The 25,889-nt window shown below is 41.2% G+C and overlaps 2 protein-coding genes and 1 long non-coding RNA gene across 6 annotated transcripts in view; 1 reads left to right on the forward strand and 2 right to left on the reverse strand.

Annotated features, from left to right (window-relative positions):
• The window catches only part of DNAJC15 (DnaJ heat shock protein family (Hsp40) member C15), a 28,378-nt gene extending 19,332 nt beyond the window's left edge, over nucleotides 1-9,046 (reverse strand). The window contains exons 1-2 of the mRNA XM_037377049.1: nucleotides 8,885-9,046; nucleotides 744-795 (exon numbers count right to left, since the gene is read on the reverse strand). Of these exons, the coding sequence (XP_037232946.1) occupies nucleotides 744-795; nucleotides 8,885-8,986 (154 nt within the window). The 5' untranslated portion in view covers nucleotides 8,987-9,046. The remainder of the gene's footprint in view (nucleotides 1-743; nucleotides 796-8,884) is intronic.
• On the reverse strand, nucleotides 6,485-8,574 carry LOC119143131. Its single transcript, XR_005102582.1, has 2 exons — nucleotides 6,933-8,574; nucleotides 6,485-6,830 (listed from the first exon to the last, which is right to left on the reverse strand). It is a non-coding gene; the product is annotated as an uncharacterized LOC119143131 (long non-coding RNA).
• Nucleotides 9,047-18,025: 8,979 nt separating the features above from the next.
• EPSTI1 (epithelial stromal interaction 1) overlaps nucleotides 18,026-25,889 on the forward strand; it is a 48,130-nt gene continuing 40,266 nt past the window's right edge. For 2 of the 4 annotated variants that reach the window (XM_037377962.1, XM_037377964.1), the window contains exon 1: nucleotides 18,030-18,492. In XM_037377962.1, the coding sequence (XP_037233859.1) occupies nucleotides 18,299-18,492 (194 nt within the window). In that variant the 5' untranslated portion in view covers nucleotides 18,030-18,298. Of the gene's footprint in view, nucleotides 18,493-25,889 lie in introns of all 4 variants that reach the window. The other 2 variants (XR_005102746.1, XR_005102745.1) reach the window with 2 other exon arrangements.

Below are 25,889 nucleotides of genomic sequence, written 5' to 3' on the forward strand. Positions count from 1 at the left end.
CTGTCAAACCACTCAGGTTAGTCTGAACAGGTGCTTATGGACTCTAAAGTTACTATTTCTAACTTGTGAGTACTCCACCTACTTCAGTGCAAGACCAGTTTCTTCAGCGCTTCAGGGTAGTAACAAGTAGCTAGGGAACAGTAATCTATAAAACTGCTGGTCTCTTTTCCCAGGTAACAAGTGATAAAACTGGAGGAAACAGTCTCAAAATTTCACTATCTAAAAGATATTTAGACTGGATATTAGGAAAAATGTCTTCACTGAAAGCGTTATCAAGCACTGGAGCAGGCTGCCCAGGGAAGTGGTTGAGCCACCATCCCTAGAGGTATTTAGAAAACATGTAGATGTTGTGTTTAGGGACGTGGTTTAGTGGTGGACTTGGCAGCATACAGGTTTATGGTTGGACTTGATGATCTTAAAGGTCTTTTCCAAGCTAAATGACTCTATGATTCCATGTTATTAAATAAACAAAGTAAACTTTTCACATTACATTTTGAAGACAAAAAGCAGATGGAACCTTTTAGCTGATGCCGACAAAAATAGCTGTGATTTTTCCCAAAAAATTTTGGAAAATATGTCAAGGATTTTGAAGGGACAGGAACTGTAACTGAACACAATTCTCCAGAGAACTCTCAAGTGACCTTCCACTTTTCACTATTTATATTCATAAAAACTTCATTAACCCTTTTGGAAACTGCAGCTCACAAGCAGTAATTCCACACTAAGCTGGTAATTTAGCTTACCTGCAAATGCAACAGTTGCAACACCAAGCCCAACTGCTATCATAGTCCTGGCCTAAAAGCAGAAAAACAGGAATCAGAATAACATGCAAATTCTAATTTAAAATACATGCACCTTTTACTTTAACAGTGAGTATTTCTGATGTCTGACATAGACATTTCATATATAATTTACCAGACAGATAAAAGTGAGTTCTGTATTCCACAGGCTATGTTAGATTTTATAGTTCAGTCCCATTAACCCATGCCAATGCATCAGGTGTAACCTGGAACCACCCATTAGCAAATCAGTGAACACTGACAAAGCAGCTCACAGTATGTCATGATAAAAATACAAGGCAGACAACTATTTGTGATTACTTGAAATTATTTGTGCAGACTAAGTCAACACATTACATAACAGAAAGTATCAGTTCATTAGAAAAACATAAAGAACTAAAACAAACAATATTATTTTGCTAAGTCCTTCACTGGAAATCTCATAATAAAATTACTTCAAAATTGTATTGGAATATTAACTTAAATGCTACAACCACAATTAGTGTTCTCCATCTTTCATGTATTGACTCATGGAAGCCCCAAGAAATACATGAAGCCCAGTAACCTCTTTTCATTAGTGTCAATCACTGGCTACACTCTATCATATAGTACAAATATTCATGAATAGGCTGATTTCTGACAGATTTCAGACAATGTTTATCAGCAGCCAAAATCTGCTTTAAGTCTAACTGCGCTTATTGGAAGCAATCCCACCAAAAAGACTGGAACCCTCAGATTAGGTGTACACAGTGCCTGAAGAAAGTCAGGCACCTCAAGAAGGACAATAAGAGGTATCTCTGTGTTGAGCAAAAAGCTGCTGAAAGATACATATTGGATCTTGAAGGAGAGATTGACCTCACACGTTTGCAGAATTCAAGAAGGGTAGTGATCATTGCAAGTGTTGGGGCTTCAGTTCCACTTCAAAAAAGCCTACATGCAATCTTGGAAACAAATGAAATAGTCATACGTGGTACTATCTGTCTTATCATGCGATCGCACAATAATGATAGTTCAATAATGCCTTGAATTTTCCCCCAGGAAACATAAGAAGTCAGATTAGGCCCGTTTAGCTTGAATTCAAAACATAATGATAGTGAAAGTGATTTTTATCACCAGACTGTGACTTCTATATATGACTGACTTCTGCATTTATCCAATAACTGGTTTATAAGTCTTCTACCAACAAGCCTGACAGTAAGACTTAAAGCCCAAATTTCAATGTGAGTGTCCTAATAACTGGGTTTGGAGATTTGGAGCCAAGTTGCCTTTGCTACTGAGATTCCTGGGGCTAAAATCTTCTGTCTTTGATTGTACCCAATCTCACTTCTAAACAGAGCGAGTAGGGGAAGAGTTGGGAAACACTGGTTTTAAAGCCTTCTAGAGCTGGCTAATAGGGTTTAGAACACAGGTTGACAACTTTCCCAGGAAATGCACTGCTGTACAAGGTGTAGGCACTGCCATCATGCCCAGTGGCTCCTATGGCTTCAGCTTTGAAGGCAATCGGCTGTGATCACTGTCAGTATGGAAAAAAGTGGTAGCCTACTGTGCTGGTTTAACCCCAGCTGGCAATTAAGTGCCACGCAGCTGTTCACTGACTCTCCCTCCATCCCCCTGCAATGGGATGGGGAGAATTATTGGAAAAAGGTAAAAACAATGAGTTAAGAAAAGTTTAATCATTGAAATAAAACAAAACATATTTATTAACAATTGTAATGAAAGGGTGGGTGGAGATAAAACTGAAGAAAAAACAAGTGATTCACAATGCAATTGCTCACCGTGCCCAGCCAGTTCCTGAGTGGCGATTGGCACCTCTTGGCCAGTCTCTTCAGTTTATAAACTGAGCATGGCATTCTATGATGTGGGATATCTTTTTAGCTATTTCAGGTCAGCTGTCCTGGCCCTGCTCCCTCCCGGCTTATTGTGCCCCTGCCCATGGGCAAAGCACAGGAAAGTGAAAAGCCCTTGCCTTAGGGTAAGCACTGCTCAGCAACAGCTGAAACATCCCTGTGTTATCAACATTATTCCCATTCTAAGTCCAAAACACAACACTGTACCAGCTACTAGGAAGAAAATTAACTCTGTCCCAGCCAGAACCCGGGCACATGCTCTGACTTCATTTAGAAAAAAGCTGTATTCCTCTGTACCTAGCTTCTGGATCCTATGGTTTTAAGTACCTACCTCGCAACTACCTGTGATGGGGCTATTCTAGCTATTCGCATAACATAATATTGCAATTGCCTAGGGGTTTCTAGTAGAAAAAAAAATGACTAAACATAGTGAAAGTGGCACTGCAACGTTAAGACTAGGGGTGTTCCGGCCTTAAAAAGTCTGCCTGTCTATCCCATTTTAGTAACCTAACTCTCATTTTGGCGTAGTCTTCAGTCTCAATATTAGCATTCATTTCTGAATGTAAAAATAATGTAGTAGGTTTATGTCTGTTGTTTCTTTCAGTTCCACAAAATTTCCCCTCATCTTTAGACCATGAAAAAAAATCTAAGTACATTACCTTAAATCTAAGTACAGGAGCAGGACCATGAAAAAAAATCTAAGTACATTACCTTAAATGGTAGAAGATGTAAAATAGCAAAGCATACAGTTCATCTCCTCACAAAACTAAAACTCTTCTAACTTCTTCTCACAAATCTGTTTCCCTAGGTTCTCAGTATTCAAATCTTCTAAAAATTTCCTCCAATTCTTTTGCTTAGACAATAACCAGAAACAAACACATTTCTGAAAATATCATAATCCTATAGCAATTCTCTATTACTCTGTTCTGTGGTTTGTGACCATGGATTTATATTCAAGAGACTTTTTGTCCTGATTTTGGCTGGGATAGAGTTAATTGTTCTTCCTAGTAGCTGGTACAGTGCTGTGGTTTGCATTTAGTGTGAGAATAACATTGATAACACAGGGATGTTTCAGCTGTTGCTGAGCAGTGCTTACCCTAAGGCAAGGGCTCTTCAGTTCCCGTGCTCTGCCAGTGAGCAGGGTCACAAGGAGCCAGGAGGGAGCAGGGCCAGGACAGGTGACCCGAACCAGCCAAAGGGGTATCCCATACCACAGAATGTCATGCTCAGTACATAAACTGGCAGGGGCCGGCCAAGAGGTGCCAATCACTGCTCGGGGACTGGCTGGGCATCAGTCAGCATGTGGTGAGCAATTGCATTGTGAATCACTTGTTTTTTCTTAGGTTTTATTCCTCTTTTTGTTATCTCCCTTTTCATTATAATTATTACTATTATTTATTTCAATTATTGATTTTTTTTCTATCTCAACCCACAGGTTTTACCTTTTTCCAATTCTTGTCCCCATCCTGGGGCAGGGGGGCAAGCAAGTGAGCAGCTGCATAGTACTTAGTTGCCAGCTGGTGTTAAACCATGCCTCTTTCCTTGACTTGTTCAGAGTGACAGCAAGAATCTTTTACTAAGTGATTACAGTCAATTAAGAGCTCAACAATGTGTGAAATAGATCACACTGGCAAAAGAAATAATATTTATTAGCTTGCACTTGTCCAAATTAAGTTATACTTGCTTTGCCACCAAAAAGGTGGTTTAAGTCAGCAGTTTACAACAAGTTATCCAGGTTGCAACAAGGCATTAAGCAGCAGACACCTCATCACGGGTAAGGCCAAGCACTGAGACCAGGCTAATAAATAATACCTGGACTCTGTCAGTTCAGTTTAGAAATAGCTTAAGTGTTGGTGCGCACAGTAGTCTAGGAACAGAATGTCTGGGACCCCTTCGGGCCTCTGATAGAGTCAGCCATGTCCACTGGGATGCATTATTTCATTCTCAGTGGAAAGCACCAGCAGTTAGTAGAAAGCTAGTGCTGCCTGGAAAACGGCAGGTAAAAAAGCAGCATGGCAGCAGCTCTAGAATAGGAGCAGTACACAGCATCAACAGGAATATGAACACAAGTCAGAAAAAAGGTAAAAGTGATGGAAAGTTCAAGCCAGAGAAGCATGAAAGGCTGTCCGTGTTTTGAAGTGAGGTACAACCACCAGAAAAACTGAGAAATACTGGTTTATGGTAACTCACCTTATTTGCATGATGAGCAGATTAGAGTCAATTTTCACATAGTAGCAAGGAACTGATAGTCATGCCAAACCACCCTGAATGTTTGTTGTGTGTGAAAATATCCAGCTACACACATGATAAAAACTGAATTTGAACCAATGTAAGAACGATTGCATGGTTCTTTTACCAACGCAGCCACTGTTATAAAATAAGTGGCAGCTTCAAGTACTAACCAATGAGCCCTTTAAGTCCAGCCTGACTCCGCGTCCTTTGCCATGCTCACTAAATTCAGTTGATTATTTAGAACAGTAAATCCAGGTTTATTCTGGTGCTTTGAAGTGTAAAGTATAATGTTCAAAGCTTTAATTAAATGCACTCTTTTCGTATCAATATTAAATGAGAGCAACTCACCATCACTGTGAAAGGGATCAGTTAATTTATGGCATGCTAATACAGCTACCACCACAACCATTTTTTAGCTCCCATTGCTTGAAAATGCATTTTATTTCAGACTCATAAAGGCTAAAAAATTTAAATATTTACTAACTTTCAATTAGGACAGAATTGACCTCCCCCTCCCTCAGAAAAATGCCATCAAGAAATTTCTAAGACTTATTTTTTAAATGAAAGCATTCTGTTAAGTTCCAAGAGGGAAAAATAAAGAAATACAAGATTAAAAAGCAACACCTTTCCCTTTATTTATTCAGTGAATCAGCTCCCAAAGGTTAGTCATTAACCCAATGTTATTCTGCTGATCTCAGTATTTTACTTTTACTATATAGTTCAGTTTTCAGTAACAAACCCTCTTAGATACAGAAAACAAATAAAACGAATTTTTGCTAAAACTGCAAAACCTGGTATTTTTCTTAAAATATTCTTTTCAGAAACATGTGTAAGAAAACACAAACTTTAGAAAGGCAACTGCAAGACCTGACTTCCCGAAGTGTTTGGCAAACAAGAGGTTAAAACATATTAATTAACATAGAGTATGTTCCGAGGTTTACTTCATATACTGTTAGCATACAGAGATCTGTGGCTTAATCTTTTAATATCTGATCTGCCAGTAGCCTTATTTTTTTAGCAGAAGAAACAGGGAAGAATGAGATATTCTTTTTGCAAATTTCTAATCCACAGTGCTCTGCTAACTTAACCATAGTCAAAAAAATATAACTACTTCTGTAATTCTTAGCATTGCAGCCTCTCTATGAAGTACAAAAAAGTTAAACTTATAAACAGAAGTAGAATTTCAATTTTTAAATTTTTTCAATTTTAAAATTTCAGCACAACACTATTACAGCTGACTACAGGCTACAGGAATCACCATTATGAATGTCAAAACCTATCTGCTTCTATAGGATTTGGATTTTACACACTGCTTCTTCTACCACAATTAGTGAAAACTCCCTTCTCGGTCAAATGAAAAATGCTTTGATCTTCTCACAACTAGCTTTCAGACACACAGCAAGAGCTCCAGAGTCTTTTGCCTCAGAAACCTACAGTGTAATAGAATAAAAAGCTGAGAAAATAGTAATTTGTTCTGATGGGTTTGATGGCATTTTGTAGTTAGTCCATACTTAATCACAGATCAGCAAAATAGGAAGTGTGTTCTTACATTCAACTAAGTACAGAAGAGTAAATTGCTTGACCAAAGATTTCATTTTAAGGAGGTTTGGTTTGTTGGGTGGTGGGTTTTGTTTGGTGGTTTGTTGTTTTTTGTTGTTTCTTTTTTTTAATTAAGTGTTGTATGACTCTAAGAAATAGGATTCACAAGTATATTAACCAAGTGTACAAAAATATTTCTGAATCTAAATTTTTCCTTAAATAAAAATTCTTGATTTGAAATAAATGATTGTTTGGCATAGAAGCTAGAATAATGCTTGTATTCATCAGAGAAGTAGCTACAACTTATTGGAAGACTGTTTCAGAGCAAACCACCTAATTATATGGAGCTGAATACATTCTGAAGTGGGATTATATTATGAAGTATCTGCAACAGATTTGATTTCATAATCTAATACCTTCCTTCCAATCTTACCTTCCTTCCAATCTTACCTTCCTTCCAATCTTACCTTCCTTCCAATCTTACCTTCCTTCCAATCTTACCTTCCTTCCAATCTTACCTTCCTTCCAATCTTACCTTCCTATGAGACTGAATTTTTTTCCAACAGCAAATTAAAAGTAATTTCAGCTAGATGCTGTTCTCTGTACTCACCCAATTCTCTTGTGTCATTTATTTCAGAGCAACTTTTTTGGTTTGTATATAAAGCTATGCCTACAGTTTCTGCTATTTTTTCATAGGAAATGGTACCTGAGCAACAGATTCACTAACAGAAGCATTACCATAAAGTATTCAAATCAACCCTCTTGTGTGTTAACAATGGCCTGTTGCTGTTATCTGTGAGAACAGACTCTTTATACTTCTACTTTTGCTCTTTCATCGCTTCAAACTGCGAACGCTTTTGTAAACCAGCTACCAGAGTAACAGTGATCATGATCAAGTGACTTCAGCTAACATCCTGGACAGCTCACAACCACGATTCAGGGTAAGATAGGGTAGGTAGATTCAGGGTAGCTCTTTCAGCCCCCAGAGGCGGATGCTGCTGTTTGACTTCTGCTACTATTTCCTTCCACTGTGGCAAGAAGGGCTCTGTAGGACGTCAGAGGAACAGATGCAAAACACTACGGTTGATCTTGCTATTTCTCTCTGGCAAATTTTAGAATTTGCTTATACATAGCTTAACCTCCTTCTGAATTCCTTAGCCAGGAATGAAGTAATAACTGTCCTTTCTTCCACTATCCATCTACACGACACCATCCAGAGAAACTGTGAAAAGAGCTTCTACTGCCAACTGTACGCTAACAGTTTACAATGTATATATGCCTGAAAAATACTGCATTCTCCACTGAAAGGCCTGGCTAAAGAATAAATTTCAACAGACAATTGCAGCAATCCAGATTCTACTCTTCTAAAGACCTACCTCAATCTCTGGATCTGACAAAATAACTCCTACCAACAGAGCAAGCCGTGGTAACCCCAGGTGCAATTTTTAGCCCAAACAAGTAAGATGACCCAAAGAGTCCACAAAATTCACTAGGAATTTCCCTGCTAGCATTCCATGGGGAGAGTACATGGACTTTGACAATAGTAAGTTTAAGACTCAGTGTCTAAAGATTACACAGCTTGCTGTTAAATACACAGAAAAACTCTCTTGGGGGTCGGGGGGGAAGTCCTAGACCTAGACAGTAGTAACAATGAATAAATAACTTATAAAGAACTACGATATAAAAAATGTTTTTTTTTAAAAAGTAGATATAACAACACACACACAATGAAGTAAGGCAAATACATCTTTAAAGCCATTCTCAAAACATGGAAACTTCACCATCCAGTGCTTTAAGCAGCGATCCAAGTATTTGTCGCACTTCTCCTTTTCTAAAGGGAACTCGCTGTCCCACGAACTAGTCACAGTGACCAGAACCAAGGAGAGGGATGAAGTTCCAGTGCCCTTCCCTCCAGACCACAGCACAGCACCAGGACACTTCGGCGGCACCTTGGCTCCACTCCAGAGCCACCCGGCCTCTCTCCCATTGCAAAGCACCAGGTGAGAGCCGCTTCCCTGAAACAGCGCTCTACAAAACCATTAACGCCCAAACCCGCCGTAACAAAGCTTGCACAGCACGTGGAAACATCACAAGTGTATCGTGTCTGTACGGCAGGGGAACCAAAGCTCGGGCCCGCTCGCCCCCGCCAGTGAAGGCCCTGCCGCGCCTGAGGCGAGAGGCGCCCGCCTTCCCGCCCCGGGCACCCCCGCCCCCACAGCCCCGTCCCCCGACCGCTGTCCCGCTGCTCGCACCCGGGGGGTGAAAGCCCCGGGCTGGCAAACAGGGCAGGTGGCGGCCTCACGGCCCGGCAGGGCCCAACCGCCAGCCGGACCCGCGGCGGGCACCCCGCGGCGGCACCGGGCCCGGGCGGAGGAGCGGCCCCCGCCCCGGCTCCGCGGGCCGGAGGGGCACAGCCGGCTGCTGTCCTGCCCTCCCCTCGGCCGCCACTCGCGGGATGCGCTGCCACCCAGCCCCCGGCGCGCTCACCAGCCCTCGGTCCAGCTCGGCATGGCCCTTGCCGGCGCCCGTAGGGACTCTGGCGTACTCGGCATAGCGCAGGCCCTCGGAGGAGGCCGCCGCTCCTTCCATGCTGGAGAGGGCAGCAGGGCGGGCGCTACGGGTCGGCCGGAGAGACAAACCAGCCGGGGCGGACGGCGGAGCCCCTCCCCTCGCCGGTCGCGCGTCACGGCCGCGGCGGGGCGGGAGGCGGCCCCGAGGGAGCCCCGCTCGGCCACCGGTGGGGCGCTGGGCCGAAGCCGGGGGCTGGTGTCCCCGTCATTTGTTGTCCTCCTGACTGTCTTGAGGCGCTGGAAGACCGGAGGTGGCAGCTCGTTCTAAATCCCAGGACAACCAGGGGTGGGTGTGTGAGTGAGATGAAGGGGTGTGAGGTAATGCGTGCATTAAAAGAATAGGATAAGGAGGAGAGAAAACACTTTGGAGAAAGCCACGCACAAATTATTCATGGCCGTCTTCAGAATATAGGATTTTTAGAAGGCGGAAAAGGCAGAAAGGAAAGGATAAATAAAAGTTTGGGAAAGAACCCCATGAACAAAACCACAAAAAATGCTTTTTACTATTTGTATGTTTCCACCTTAGCTGATGTCTGTATATGTTCCCGTATATTTAAATTTTCATTTCCTTAAAATGCAGACACTTGGGTTTATAGCTCACTCTTCTGAAAATCTTCCAGTGATACGTCACGTGCAGAAGCTGTCAGTCACCATTAGCCCTGTACTGCAGAATGTGAAGCGCTCTATCCTGTTCCAGTACAGCAGTGTAGCAGCTCTTCTTTTGCCCTTACGGCGGTTTTCCTTCTCTCCTACTTGGTAGTACTGGCAATGGAATTGAATCGTCTGCAGATTGCTAAACGGTGTGACTCAACAAAGAGAATTACACTTCTTACCTCCTATTTCAGATGACAGTTGCTCTTCTGAGGCATCTTTCTGAGCATATATCATGGTTTTGTGTATGTGGTTGAGATTCATCAATCCTATAATACCAAACAGCAACTGCTTTAATTCAGCTCTTAAGTATCTTTTCGAAGTACAGCTGCTACTAACCATGAAGGTGAGTTGACCATATATAGCATTTCATTAATCTCAGGCAGACGTATAAATTTAACTTTCTACATCATAGAAGTCACTGGAAGTTGTATGGTGATCCATTTGGGAAGAAACTTTTTTTCTTCCTTACTGAACACATAACATACAATCATATATGGTTATTTTTTTAAACCTTCAGTGGAACTGAACTTCTTGTAATCTTAAAACCTATTTTAATAACAATACAAATGCCTCCAACTGATCATTTTTTGTTCATTGATTTGCATAGAGATGATGTAGAATGGCATGTAACTACTTTTTTTTGATGAGCAGGCTCAGTTTAAAAAATAGTAAGCAGAAAGTATTGGTATTTAAGGATTTTTTTTTTCAATTCTGCATTTTATTGCGACTTGGTTAAAAAAATCTGCCTCTCCTGATGACACAATGTTCTTTGTTAAAAGATAATTAGCCATAACAGAAGAAACATTGCTTTGGGGGAAAAATTGAAATGGCAGGAAATAAAAAGAAGCAAAACAAGTACAACTAGGAGAAGGTAACGGGCAAATCTGTGAAGTGAAAGACTGCAGAAAATAATACCCCATTTTTCCAGCTTCTGCAACATTTACCTGTATTGAAAAGTACCTACTCATAAAAGTAACATCTTTGAGTCCAATGGGACAGTAAAGTGAATGAGAGTTACTCATTTTAGCCACCATGTGTGTTTGGACAGGAAACTGTAGGAAATACACATGGTTGGCTCTAAACTAATAGCTGAATTACTTTGGAAAACTTCAAAAGACTCAGTGGACAAAAATCAGCAGAGCATCAAGAGTAATGAATTTTAACAGTGCTTTGTAATTCTGGACCAGCAAAAAGCAAAGCAGTTTACAAGAATTTCTATAATATCCAGGTATACAACCATAATTTAAAATCTGCCTAAGTGGTACCATATAAAAACCATGTGAAGTACAGGAGTGTGAGGAGTCCCAAACGTTTTGCTGGCTTATGGTCAACTTTTCCACCAGGAATTACTTGCTTCACAATGTTCCCTGGAATCGAGGTGAGGCTGAACAACCTGATTTTCCCCAGATCCTCTTTCTTGCACATTCAAACAGTGGCTCTGTATTCTTCCTGGGCTACCTGCCCCTGCTCCCACCTCTTGGATACTTCCTTTTTATATTTGAGTTTGGTCAAGAGCAGCTTGTTCATCCACGTAGGCTTCCTGCCACTCTTGTTTGACTTCCTGCTGTCACAATGTTCGTAAGCTTTTAGGTAAGGATCCTTGAAAATTAGACAACTGCCCTGGACTTCTCTTCAGTCCTATATCTCATGGGATCCTTCCAAGCTAATCCCTGACACCCTTGAATAGGTGGAAATCTGCACTCATTAAAGGTTGTGATTCTGCTGTTTTGGCCTAATTCCAGTGTCTCGCAGTCACTGCAGCCAAGTTCTTCCCCATTTGTAAGTATCAGATCCAGAAGAGCATCTCCCCTTGTCAGCTCCTTGATCACCTTTGCGAGGAAGTTACCATCAATGCACTCAGGAAACATGTCATTGTAAGGGTAGCAAAATTTGGCCTTTAAAGACACTGGGTCATACTATTATGGTCCATCCAAATACATCTAGGCAAGCTCTGAGTTGGAAAACAACTCCTCCAAATGTCTTCCTCATATCATCAGCAATGGTACTACTACTGTTTCTGAGACAGTGAGACTCAGAGGGCATATAGATTAAGCAGAGCAAACCAGATAATCAACACAAGGAAAATACATCTTTTGCTAGGGATGAAAGACTGTAGGTTGTTTCCCTTGGAAGCAAGGAGGGGAGGAGTGAAAGCAGCTGGGTCTTTGGTTACAGCTCTCTCCCAAAGCTCCTCTCAGCATGGCACAGCTGTGTGCTACACTATGCACAGGATGGTGCTGGTAGAGACAATCTGGCCATTACTATTTTAATTTAATCCTAAACACTGGTATGTTCCAGCATATTGTCACTATTAATGTGTAGCAATGTTGTCCAGATTTGTTATGCCATTTAAGTTAATTGTCTGCATACTTTTCCTGTAAATGACTTTCCTAAACAGTCTGTGCTGCAGTATTCCATGTTGCAGTCAGGATCACTGCTGGCAAGAATCTGTCAGGAATGAAGGAGAATCTAGAAACGGGTGAAACAGATACCAGATTAAAGCTTGTGAAATGGATAACAAGGCTGGGGGTGGGAGTGTGAGGGGTGCTTTTAGATTTACTCTTTACCACTGAGAGTTTCCAAAGTATCTGTAAGTGTAGCACCTGAGCAGTGGTGTTAGAATGGCAGGGAATAAAGTTTCATGCCAAAGATTAAAGTTTCTGAGGTCAGGCAGAGAAGAGAGTGTAATTGAGAGTTATCAAGGAAGTCATAAGGCGTATCATATAAAACTGGTAGAGTGAGTACTTGAGCTTTGCTGAATTGTCATGTGCATACAAATGAATAAAGAATAAATCTTCCCAGCCACTGCACCAGGCTTAGAGGTTCGGAAGAGTTCATTGCTCCTAAAAGCATCTGTATATTTCTTTCATTGCTGTAATATACTATAAAAGCAAAAAGAGGCAGGAGCTGTGGACTTCTACATATTTCAAGTAGCATAATCTGAAACGTTAAACAAAAAAAATGTTCTTTCTAGATACTATAATAATTGTCTGCAGGACACCATTGGTTGACTAGGTACCACAGAATAGTATATTATACAAAATCCTAAACTGAAATGAACCATGGCCTTCAGGAATTACAGGTGTACAATTATTCCTTGGAGAAGGTGGTATATATGGCAAAAGGCTCAGGTATCTTTAGGAATAAGAGGGTTAAAATTATTTATTCACAAGTAAATCTCCTTTGCTTTAGAAACTGTTAAGAAAAATACATATTCAGGAATTTTACAAAATACTATTTTAATACTGTCAGACTTCTCAAGGACTTTTTCCTTCTGGTCACAATGCTGGAGCAATAGGTGTAAGAGTCCTTTGTTTCTGATAGCATTTGTGTAGTTTACCAGTTAACTTTGCCTTTTCCAATAGATTTTTTTGCAGGCATTTTTAATGGTATGAAACATTCATTTGTAGTTCTGATTGTGTTTGTAACATCAGGCCTTTAAAATAGCCCTGTATTTAATACTATTTGTGTAGCAATAAAGATATGCATAGCACTCTCCAGGCATAAAAATACTCTTAAAGTGTAGTGATAATTTTCAGGATCTCAAGTTAGCAAGTTCTGGACATCAAGTCAATTATATTTTCAGCCTCCACTTCCTTTTCACTGCATAATATTAGCTAAAGCAGAGGTGGACCTGCTGTAGTGCTGAAGGATACTGCAGAGAAAGCAAGGGTCAATTTTCTTTTAGAGAGTAGATTATAGTTTTTGACAGGTACCGTCAATTTCAGCTTTCTGCAATAAAATGGGAAGTCTGTGCAGCATTTTACATCTCCTAAATAGATTACCCAACACAGACACACACACACACTTGTCAAAGTTAATGGCATTCTTTCTGCTGAGCCTGACAAACTCCATTCTTAAATCTAAACAAGAATAAATCTTGGCCAGATGTTGACATTTCACCCTCCTGGGGCTACCTCTCCAGGGAGCAGAGAAATTTCTCTTCTCCAGAACCCTGAGCTGTAACAACTATTGTTACCAATGCTGCAGAACAGACTGTCCTCACAAAAGAGTAATCTTGCTCCTAATGCAACATTATCTGTGAAGAGCACAAACCTAAAGGTAATACTACAGCTTTCATTCATATTAATGTTTTCTGGTTTGGGTCTACAGTGAGCTCAGATATTTAGCTTGTCATAAGCGTATTTCAGATCAAGTATTTTAAAAGTCAAGCTGAACATTACTTGTTCAGTTTAAGGTTTTCTGTTCACAACTACTTGTACAGGAAACTAGAGTACTCAGCCAGAAAAACCTTGATAAAATGTGTCTTCAAAAATTCAATTTTTAATGTGTCATTATGCTATAGAAACACCATATGCAGTGCTAGTTATAGATGGTATATTTGCCATCCCTTATCATTGCCCTAAAATGTAGGGAGATATTCCCAATGATCAATGACATGTATATGCTGTGCAGTGTATTCAGCTATGTGTCTTACCTGCTTAGCCAAAAGATCCAGGGAAAAAGCTATGTATGTTAACCCTTGAGCATCACACTCGGCTGTAGGACTAAGCAGTTCAGCTGACGGCGAACGAAAAAGCAGTTATCCAGTAGTCAAGGCCTTCTGATACCATTTGCAGGCTCCTGGGAAAACTAGAGAGGTGGGCGGTAGCAAAGCTAGTGTGTCCTGGCTATCTTTCTCAAGTGTCTCCTGCAATTTGATGATTTTCTTCAGACTTTAGACTTCTAGTCTCCTTGGATTAAATTAAAATCCTAGCTTTTAATGAAAAATGTCTGTGGTTGTAGAAAAAAACTTTAAAATTCAAAACTTTAACATCCATAAACCATAAACAGTGAAATAATGAAGAAGGAATAGGTGTTTTCTGGGAAGGAAAGGTAGGGTACATTACATCATTGTAAACACTTTGCTTTTTCTTTTTTTTTTTAATACTGTTTCTTTCATAGAACAAGGTTTTATCCCATCGGACATTCCCAAAGGATGAGGTAGCTGACCAGGATTCTCAGCATCCTCTATAGTGAGAAAGGATCTCTGGTATCTCTCATTTTGGTATAGTTCATGGTGCTGCTGAGTTGGAAATAAAGGTTCAATATAGAATGTTCCTCTACAGAAGAACACGTGTTTTCATGCAAAATGTAGATGAGGGAGGGAATATGATGACTCTTAGTATTTCACATCTCCACTGAAGAATTTTCTCAAAGCAAAAGAAAGATAATTTTCTATCTATCTATTTCCCACAAAATAATAATAAAAAAATGTTGTTAGCAGCTGGAATCAACAGAGCTTTACAGACAAAAAAGCTTTATTTTGACAGATGAATTTTCTCACTCCTCCTGTTCTCTTCCCTGTTCCACTGCTGGGGAGGGAGGGACCCAGAAGCTGTGTGGGCACTTGCCTGCTACCAAGGGCCAATGCCACGGCATCAGACCCAGTCAGGGATGTAAGATAAACCATTGGACACAATAGAGGGTCAGTATTTAGTGGGTCTAGAAAAATGTTAAGTACTGAATTAAAATTCTTATGGAGGATTTGGGAAGGGTTGAGATTGGGTGGAGTTTACATGTTTCAGGAGGCTGAATACATTGGCATTCTGATACTTTGGAAGCACAGATACTTTAGCATCTATTTAGCATCTACAACAGTAAACAAAACAGGGCCAGAGGCTGATCCTTTGTCATAAATCCAGCTAGCACAGATTGCTTATGTATGTGTTGCTTAAGACCAGCCTCGACTTGGCTAGGAGAGGTGTAGTAGAGGCAATATGCATGTTCTTACTACACAGCACTTAAACTCCAAGTGTCCTGAGAGCCCTAGGTGGTATTGCTGTGATCCTGAAAATTATTATTTGGGGGGATATTTCAGCTCGATGTGTCTGAAGCAGTATGAGGGATGGGTGGCAGCCCATGAAAAGTTGTGTTTTAGTAGCATGAAACTGAAGGGCTGATGAGTGACATACTGTAGAGTATGGCACAGAGGTACATTGGATGCATTTGAGATGCAGAGATTGCTGGGACGGTGTTGGAGGGATGTTTAAGGTGGAGGAAGCTAAATCTGGTGCAGTCACGTTCATACTGATTTTCTAGGGGGTCATGTCTGGCATGAAACATCCTCAGAGCCAGGCCTGGATGTTTTCCTGGAGAAGGGTAGTTTGGGTTGTCTACAACAGAGCTAAGAAATAAAAAAGCATTGAAGTGATGTAAGCGATTGAGCTTCTGGTGCTTGGGTTCATTTTACATCCCTATTTTTGAGCAATATAGATGTAAACTATTTAGATTGTACAGTTACTATTTGCAGCCATAACTTTCTACATTTCAAGAGGCAACGGATACTAGATCTGAATTTGACATAACAATATGGGATTGAAGATAGAGCAGCAGCGGCCACATTAATTATGATCAATTTTTTGTCATTAAATTTGTGTTATTAATACATAAATCTGCATGGGTTAAGAAGAATCCAGATGTTGAAGCTGGATTTTTACCAAATAGGTTGTCTGTAGGCACATCTGTTATCCCACAAATCTTTGCAGTCTTCAGACATGACTTTGCTATCAGTTTGAACTGCTTCTGGTCTCTCTGCGCCTGATGTATTTATCCTGCAGTCCTACGTAAAGGACTAAGCTTGATGCTTAATTTGCCAACACCTTGTACATTATATATATTTATATATATATATGTATATATACACACACATACATTTGCGAAGAGGAGGGGAGGGGGAACCTGGCTTAAGAGCTGTTCCTCAGGGCCTGCATTTAGCTGTGCCTCGCAGCTCACATGAAGGAGGACAGCAAACCTCTTGCCTTCTGGCCTACTTGAACACCTTTTTGGACAACTTAGGGGATGACTCAGATTGTCAAGTGCCATGCATTTGATTTCTGGTAAGAGTGCAATCACTATCCAGGACAAAATGTCTGTGTTCCCCACAGAGCAGAAGTAAAGAATAAATGCCCACATCCAGTCCAAGGCTGTAATGCCCTTTGCTCTTTCAGCAGTTCCTGAAGACAACTGGCAGAGGAGACACCCTTTGCCCAGACCAACCTGAAACACCCTTAAACAAGAAACCTGCCTATGTTGGCTGTTTGCAATATCAAGAGTTGCCTTGGAGCTGTGACCCAGCAATATCTTACAGGCTAGATGCGCTCGTTCACCCACAGCATATAGCTTTAAACAACATGAGGCAAAGGAGGCTGTTGTAGTCTACATTTATTTTCTGCTCTGGCCTCCTGAGCAGTTTGCAAACCAAAACGAGCTGTGTGAGCAAGCAATCTGATTAAAGGTACAGGCAGCTAAAAGAGATTGGGATTAGGGATATCAGGGCTTGTCAGAAGGTAGGCAGAGGGCCTTTGGGTAACTTCTGCTGTCTGTCTCCAAGAAGTGACCATACTGGACTCTTCCACAATGTTTCTGTGTGTTCATAGACCAGGCTAGACCCATCACAGCCCAGAAGTGAGACAGTTCTGGGGAGCAGCGCAAGGGACTATGCATCAGTTCATCCCCTTGCAACACACTGCTATTGCGCTCCAGAGACTCTGCAGAATGATTCATGCACGAATGGAAATTGTTCTTGCTGCAGAGCATGTTGAGGGTACGGTGGGAGGCAGAGACCATTGATGCTGTCTTCATCAGGTAGCCCTCAGAGATACATCCTGCTGGATGTGGCAGCTCTGGGAGGTGTGCTACTGGTGACAGGGTCCCATACAGCACCCCAAGGAGCATCACAAACATCACAAACACCAGGCAGCCTGAGGCTCTCCATGTGAACATTTTATTTTGCTAATTTCCCAGGGTGTGTGGGGTGCGCTGTAAGACCTAGATAATCTGGACAGCCAAGAAACCTGGCTACAAAAGCTTCCCTTTAGCAATGTGGTTTTAGCGCAGCTTGAGCAGCTGAGGGCAAAAAGAGACATGATCTATATGTGTGGAGCTGGATTTACCTAGCTCTGCTGCATAAAGCTTGAACAGCATTGCTAGTTCTTTTTTTCATGGGTTAGGAGCTGCCAAACATCTTTATTTTGCTAGTGATATTAAGAAGGTTGCTGGTTTTCCCCAGCCCTGCAGATCCCATAGATACAGTACCACTGGTCAGATGCATTCACTGGAGGGATCAATGTTTTCACTTAAGAGGTTGATGTATGTGTCCTCTATTCATCAGGTGGAATTAGGAAGGTCAAAGTAAAAAAGTTTTCTGATTGAGCACAATTGAAAGGCAGAATTGGGAGTTGCGCAGGACCATTGTCTTAAGATTTATCTGAGGGTGAGCTTTTAGTTTCGCTTTCATCTTTCCTTGTACACTCCTGCAAAATAGAAACCAGCAACCCCCCTGGAGTTATTCCTCTCTGTCATAGGCAATTTTGAAGTTCTGGGGTAAAAAAAAATTGTCAGAAATATGGCTTTCAGCCAAATCTCACTGTACTTATGCTGAAGCAGTCCATTCCAAGACTGCACAAACTGTTTTTGACTGTTTTATTAGTACAGGTCAGCTTTGCTGTCACCCCATGACTCCAGTCTGCCTGGGTGCTGTGGTTGAGATGATCAGACTGTGCTTCAGCTGGAGGATGACTCAGAAACTAGTGCATGTGTCTTACAGCTGAGAGTCCAGCCAGGGGCGGGTCTTACAGGGAAATGAAACCAATTTGTGTGAACTCAAAAATTTTGAGTCTTTCCCTAGCCTTAGTGGCAGCACTTGTTTCTGACAAGGCACGGTACTCCCAAAGCAATGTTTGGGGTTAGAGGACAGAGGGGAGGCAGCAGGTACAGGACACCTTCTGCCTCCAGTACCCCATTTTTTTCTCAGGGTTACCTGAGAGGAAACAACAAAACAGAGGAGGCTGAAAAAACCCAGAAGCTGACAACATCTGAAGAGGAGGGAAGCAGCCAAGCGCTGGTCTACCAACAACAGCAAGAGGAATAGTAAGTAACAAGGAGCCCGACTAAGATGGTATTATGTGTATCAGGTGCCTATTCTCCACCTTACTCAAGGTGTGCACCTTCAAAGGTGGAAATACTTTATAGAGAACCTGTCAATGGGTACAAAAGCAGCATGTCCTCATTCTCTCAGAGCCACCTGTGATCAGCCTGAAGCCTACCTACAAATGACGCTTCCTACATGGGACCTGAGTTGTTCTGGCAGGCTTCCTGATAGCATGGCTTACACCTTGTGTAATAGCAGTGGGTGGTTCTATACGTTTGATATTGGCATAAATGGTGTCTGTTTCTCGGCATCTTTTTTCAAAGTGAAATTTCAAATCTGGTTCTAGTTCCATGTTTTCTGTCTCCTAATACTTCATCCTGGGAAGTCTAAAAATACTTCCTTTGGCTTAAGAGATGGATATAGGCTGCATTCCAGCACTAATCTGAATGCAATCTAGGACACAGAACAGTTTCCAATAACTTCATGCTGACAAAAGTAAACCCAAAGCTTTAGCCCTCAATTTCATTTTAGGCTTTATTGGGATCTATGCTCAGTCCATCTCTGGGGTTACAGTGACAATTCTTAGATAGCTTGTATAAGCTCTAGCTTGCAGATATAATACAAAATAAAACCTGAAAGTAGTGTGTGTGTATTTTATGCACGTGCTTAATACAAATATGCTTAGCTGACCAAAGATAATTATTTACAGTCTTTTTTCCCCAAATGTCCTTTTCTGACCTGTTGTAACAGTGCATGTAATGCTATTATGATGTGTTGAGTTTGCTTAGCTTGCCTTTTTTCCCCCACCTTTCAAAGTGCAGCTGGAAACTGAAGGCTGTTTCAGTTTCCTTTCCCTTCTTTCTGGATGAAGAAGGTGGAGGCACGCTGTGAAAGACCTGTCAGGCTGCTGGTTGCAAGCAGCAATCAGCAGCTTTCCATTGTAACCTATGAATGCTTGCCTACTAGGTTGTAATGATACAGGGACTATTAAGAGCTGGGTAGCTTTGAAATCCGTCAGCAGATTTCTTTAATGACCAACTTTCAGGAGAGCAAACAACCATTCCTGAGCTACAGTTCATGTTTATTTTCTGCCACTTCCAAACATGAAAGACCCTGTGGCTTGCCTGCCATCATGCTGGCATATATTTACAGTAGAGTGAGAGCAGCCCTAGTTTGCTTATGTATTTGTGCTACTAGCATTTTTTTGTCTTGCTTTTTTGCCTTTTTTTTAGGGATGGTGGGTGGAGGTGGTGGTGGTGGATAGCGAGAATTTTCCCATTGATATAACTTTGACCAGCTTTTGCCAGGGATGCAAACCCCCTAGTACAGGTTAGGTAAATACTTAATCAGTTAGCCTGAGCTCCCCACTGAATTTAAGGCTAGAGCAAATATATTCACACAGATTCCGACTGGATGATGGGATCCCCCCTGAAACTAAGTAAGTTTTTTTGGGAGAATAATTAAAAGCCCTCTTTCCTTTTTCATCTTTTTATGAAGCTTGCAGAGAGAAAGCTGTTGTGCATCTACTGCAAGGACTGCTTAATATTTTTGCTATGTGATATGAGATTCTCTCTGTCTTCATAAGGTAGTAACAAAGAATTATTCCTAAACCTGGAGTGTACAAATTAAAGTCTGCATTAGTATGTAGTTAATGAGGAGGACGGAGGAAAGAAAAGCATGTCATATGAGTGGAAAATGAATACTCAAAAAAAGAAGTGAACAAGATGGGTTTTCTACCTTTCCTCAAGAAGGGAGATGCTAGCAGTCAGTTTGAATGGGATGAAGCTTCTTAAACTGCCATTTCCTTAACTAATCCAGATTAAAGTGGTAGGTACTGTGTGAAATACTGAAGCAGACAAGGGGAGATCTTTATTCTTAAAACAAAAATTAATGGTTTCATTCATAGTTACTATCTTTATTCTGTTATGTCAAGTTACATTTCAAGAAAGGTCTCAGATTAAAATGTCATTTTAGCAATGATAAAGCTGACTCAGACTTTTATCCATCACTCTTTTTGAACATGATCTTTAAAACTAAACTACCAGGACACCCTCAGAATTGTCCAGGTTTTCAGGCTGTGAGATATCCAAAGGTTTGCTCCAACAGAATCGTTGGAGAGCTGAAGTCATAGGGTGTCAATATAAGAAAAAATGCACAGACTAGCATTAACCTAGAAGGCTTCCTGGAATATGTGTAGCAGAGGGAACATGAGGGGCCTAAGCAGGATACCTCTGTGCCAAGGAGTGGCTCTATTCCAGCATGTGTGTGTGCTTCTTGCTGTTTTTTGGAAACAGCCAACATATGGTTTTGCTGCCAGCAAAGTGTGAGTTGGAGTCTCTTTTGAAGCCTCTGTGTGAGTTGTTTCCATGCAAACTCTTAATCTCACGCTGTGCTCCAGTGCAACTGGGAGTGGGAAAACACCTGAGCAGCATCTCAGGGTGGGATCAGGTGACCTTACATGTAAACTGGACACAGGAAATATGTTTGGGATGTGGCATGTTGCAGTCTCATCCACTGGCTGATATTCAAACTTGACTGTTAAAAAGTACAAGGCAAGCAACTGGTATTACAGGGTAATTTTTCTCTTGCTTTGGAAAAGCCCTTATATGATATGCTGAGGCTGACAAGTGAGAATAAAATGGTCCTAATTAAGAAAAATACTTGTTCAAATGCAAAATTGAAATCAAACTCTGCACATCCTCCTCCAGTTATATATAGGATGTGGTTTCAGGCCATGGAGAAAAAATCACCAGGATGACAAGCGCTTGAAACTGCTTATAATAATAAGCTTGCATTTGAGTTACTTCACTTTGTCTGCTAAGTGCCATGAAATTAACTTGTAGAAAGTGAAATCCCAAATTGTCCCAGTCCTTGTCTATTCAGAAACAAAAGTCTGTATAGAAGGAAAGGTGGAGGAAAGTGGGAAAATTAGGAAAAAGCTATAGCTGGTGCCTGAAAAAGAAATTGCTGCCTCCATTGAGCAGTGTGTCCTTGGTGCCTTTAAAGCTGGAAAGAATAACATTGGTTCTGGTAAAATCCATTAAAAAAATGAAATTCAAAATAATAAAATCTGAAGATACATTGTCGTGCAGCTGGTACAGTCCCTCATCATTTTGTGTGAAAGGAGAGCAGAGTTACTAGAATGCTTGACTCACAAAATTGTATTATTTGACTGCCAGAGCCAAATCCATAAGTGCTTTCTTTCCTTCCTTTTCCAATCTTCATCATGAATTTTAAAAAAATATAATTAAATATATATATATAGTGTAGATATAGACCTCTCAATCTTTTGCTGATAGAATACACACAGTTCTTCTGAATTTTTTTTCTTTCATGATTTGAAATTTCTTTTTAAAAACACCAAATTAATCTATGAAACTGGAGGCAGGTGCTTAGCAAAAAGCTTGTTTTGCTCACTGCCCTGCCACCAGTGGGAGTGCTAGAAGGGTAATTTCAATTATCATAGAATCACAGAATGGTTTGGGTTGGAAGGGACCTTAAAGACCATCCAGTTCCAACTCCTCTGCCATGGACAGGGACACCTTCCACTAGACCAGGTTGCTCAAAGCCCCGTCCAATTATGGAGAATTTCTTTAGAGTTGAGCTCTCCCTTTGCTGTGCAGGAGAAATCTCCCAACTCTCTGTCTGTCAGGCTGATGTACTTAGAGCCCAGCAGGGTGAGGCAGAGATGCCGGGCTTCACTGTGGTCAGTAGCCAGCCTTATCTCCAGCCAAGTGTTTGGTGGCAGGGTCTATGTAAGAGGATAACTATGCATTAAGATATCCATTAGTCTGGATTGTGGGGGTTGGTGTGTTCCTCATCATGCTTGAGTGAGGGAAGTCCTTCTAACTCCTTTAGGAGGCTTTCTTGGAAGAGTTCGATTTGCACAAGCCCCGGCATGTTCCAATCTGTTCTGTGAATGTATCAGAGGGACTGCTGTTCAATTATCATTTTCATGCTTCTTATTTCATTTTCCATAATTAAATGTTAGACTGTCATAAGATACATTATCTCTAAACTGCTAGCATTGCATAGCAGTTCCATTTTATGCGATCCTAATTTGCTGATTATTTTTGTTTTAATACCTTTTGCAATTAATGTATTGGCTTATATTGTGGTGGACTTGGCAGTGTTAGGTTAACAGTTGAACTTGATGATCTTAAAGGTCTTTTCCAACCTAAACGATTCTGATTCTATGATTCTGTGTTCCCTTGCACAGCTTGATGTGGAGCTGTGGTGAGATGATGAACAAGGAATATATGGGAGGATACTGTGTTTGGGCAGGGGCAATACAAGGACAACAAATACTATGGTGCAGAGGCAGAGCAGAAGGAAATGTATTGTTGAAAAGAAAGCGAGGGAAGCAGAGGTGAACATGTCACTAGCTGAACTCTTAATTTTCATGTGATACAGCGCCTGACCTGCTCAGCTCTGCAGGGATGCTGGCCAGCCTGTCTTGCCACACAGACATGTCCACGGGTGCCCATGGGCACAGTTGATGGCCAGCCCAGTGCCCTGCCCACATGCTCCGCACCACTGGTGATTGCCAGGTGCCCCAGACGGCTTGGGCATACTGGCTGCATCCCTGGCACTGTGCTGCACTGAGGTAACTGAGCTGCTTTGAGACCCGGGGACACCATAAACATGGCTGTATCTGACTTCACAGGCTTTGCTGGGCCTGATTTTAGTCTACTACACTGCCACAGCCTCCCGTTGGCATAGTCTGCCCATGAGCTTATGCTGACTAATGGCATGTTGGTGTTTTCAGGGAAGAGAGAAAGCTGTGCTGCGAGCCACGTCTGGGCTGAAAGCTACCCCTTGGCTGCCTAATTTGTTCCATCACTGTGGCAATTTCCTTGGAGCTTTAGAAGGTGGTTGAGGTTGTCCAGAACAGGGTGCTGGCTGAAGCACCTGCTGTCATTCTTTCTGCTGTGCTGCTGCACACTGAGCTCAAACCAAGCTGCTGAATCTGAGCCCCATCTTGGAAATTTAGTTCTGAGTTTCAGTATTACTCCTTGGACCAAATTTTAACTTCAGAAATTTCTCTGCAAGCTTGTGGGTACTGGAGAATTAAGATTTTTCTGCCATCAGCAGAGCAGAACTGCAGGTCTGTGGCTTTCCTGCTTGTTTCTGACTCATACGTTCTCCTGGGCCTCTCTTCTGCTGTTTTCCTTCTTGTTCTTTCCCCATGCAAGTTCACTTCTTCAGAATTTAACTCTTTGTCTTATCCTGAGGCATCACCATGGCAAAAATGTTGGCCACTTCAATGAAAGCAGAGGGACCAGATACAGAAGTCAGTTACCCTGGCTTAATAAGCTTCCAGACATCAGCTGAACTGTGGTAATTAAGTGCACTCCTAGCCTGTGGCAAGCACAGGACAAAATCCATGAACGTAGACTTTCGATGATAAACATTTTCTGCTAATGCAGTTTATTTTCTGCCTCTCGTGTTAAGAGCACACATGCAGCTAGGATGAATCAGACAGTGTATAATGTTAAGCCCCGGTAATTCACTTTTGTCTCTGAGCTGCAAATTGGTAAGATACTGCTGCTATAAAGATGGAAAGCCAGAGCCCCAGGCCTGCACGCAAGGTTTGTAGACCCTCCCAGAGCTCTGCTTGTGGCACCGCTGGGGCACAGAGCGTATTGCTTGACTGAGGTCTCAGACTGTGGCTGTCAGTTGTCGTTAGCATCTGGCCATGTGTGCATTGTGAAATAGGGATACTTACAGGACAGTTGTCTGCTCACTGGGATTTGGCATCTTGTAGCCCTCTGATTTGGCACTTTCCGTGGTGCTTAGTAGCCTGTGGCTGCTCCATCAAGCATGGGAGCCTTGCTGAAAACAATACTTTGTGGTGACATGAACGTGATTGGTCTTAAAATAATCTCAAAGTTAAGGCTAGCGTATCTTTCAAGGAGATTTGACAATCATCTTTGGCAGTTTGGTCCCTTTTCTCTTTTAAATTCAGTCTTAACGTATTATTTAATGCAGTATTTCGCCTATATCTTCCCTTGAGTCCTTTCTCCAGACTGAACCTGCCCAGGTCCTTTCCCAAGCTTCAGTCATTTGTGTTGCTCTCCAGCTACATTCTCCTTGGTTTCTGCCTCTTATACAGAGTGTATTGCCCAGCAGAGCGAAATATTTAGATTTCAGCTTTGTGGCATTCATGTGCCAATGCACTCACAGTATAAAACACAGTGGAACTGGAAATAGTTTATAACAGCCATTACTTCTGTAACTCTTTAAACTATTTCACACTTCATTTGGAAAGCTCTCCAGTGGTAGATGGCTGGAGCGGGCTTGAGGAAAAACTGAAGGGCACAACACTGCAAAAAACATTATTGGTGAATTGCAGTTCTCGTGTTTTTTTTTTCAATTTTAGAAATAAAATATTTTATACAAACGTGAAAGAAAGTAGAACAAAAGTTTCTATGGTCTATACTCTGAAAACATTGAAAAGGTGTCCTTGAGTGGTGCTAGTTAGGTGAGTAGAGTATACATGCAGGATTCAGAATTTAAAGATTGCAGACATAGTGTTCTCTGTGTTGCTGATCACTCAGACTGTAAACTCTCTTTTCAGATTTCTGGTGACTATTCATGTTTCTTCTGACTGAAGTGTTTCTATGTCTATTTATTTGTATGTATCATTACGTAGGTATTTATCTTCCCACTACTGTGGTATTTGATGGCTATCTGAAAAATCATTGGAAATTGCTTTTTGTTTTATTTCAATATATATGCATTCTCTGATTGGATTATAACCTTCTTACTCTTGTTAGTATCTGTTCAGTCTGTGTAATTAGTCAACACATTCGCATTTTCTGTGGAGAAAATAAACCAAAAAAAGTCTCATCAAGTTTAATATGATCTATGAAGGTAAAAGACTATTTGCTTCTCTTTTTTGAAGAGCTATAAGTTGTGTAAGATGTTCTCCCTGCTTCCTCCAGTGACTTCTGTATTTTTATTTATGAAAAAACCTTTCCTCAAAGATATACTTAAGTCATATAACAATAAGAATCGTTATTAGGGAACCTGGAAAGTTAAATTCTTTATCATATTTTCTGGTTGTGGATTTTGAAGCACTTTGTATATTGTTATAAAGTACAAAAAGTCTGCACAGCACTGATAGCTTCAAATCTTCACATTTCCTTAATTGCTACCCAGGTAAGTAGGATAATTTGCTCCAGACTTATGGCTACTGTGGCAACTCAGAAACTGACTGGAATATTAAATTGACAGGATGTAGTGGGTTTTATAGGCTTTACTGGATCAGAGGTTTTGTCTGAACAAAGAAATGACATGCAATATCCTGCAAACTGGCTAAAAACACAAGGTGAAAGCTGGTGGTGAGTTTTTGCAATAACTTTCTCTCCTTCAAAAAAAATATCTCAAGACA

The sequence above is a fragment of the Falco rusticolus genome, chromosome 2 (assembly GCF_015220075.1).
Source record: "Falco rusticolus isolate bFalRus1 chromosome 2, bFalRus1.pri, whole genome shotgun sequence".
Taxonomy (NCBI): domain Eukaryota; kingdom Metazoa; phylum Chordata; class Aves; order Falconiformes; family Falconidae; genus Falco; species Falco rusticolus.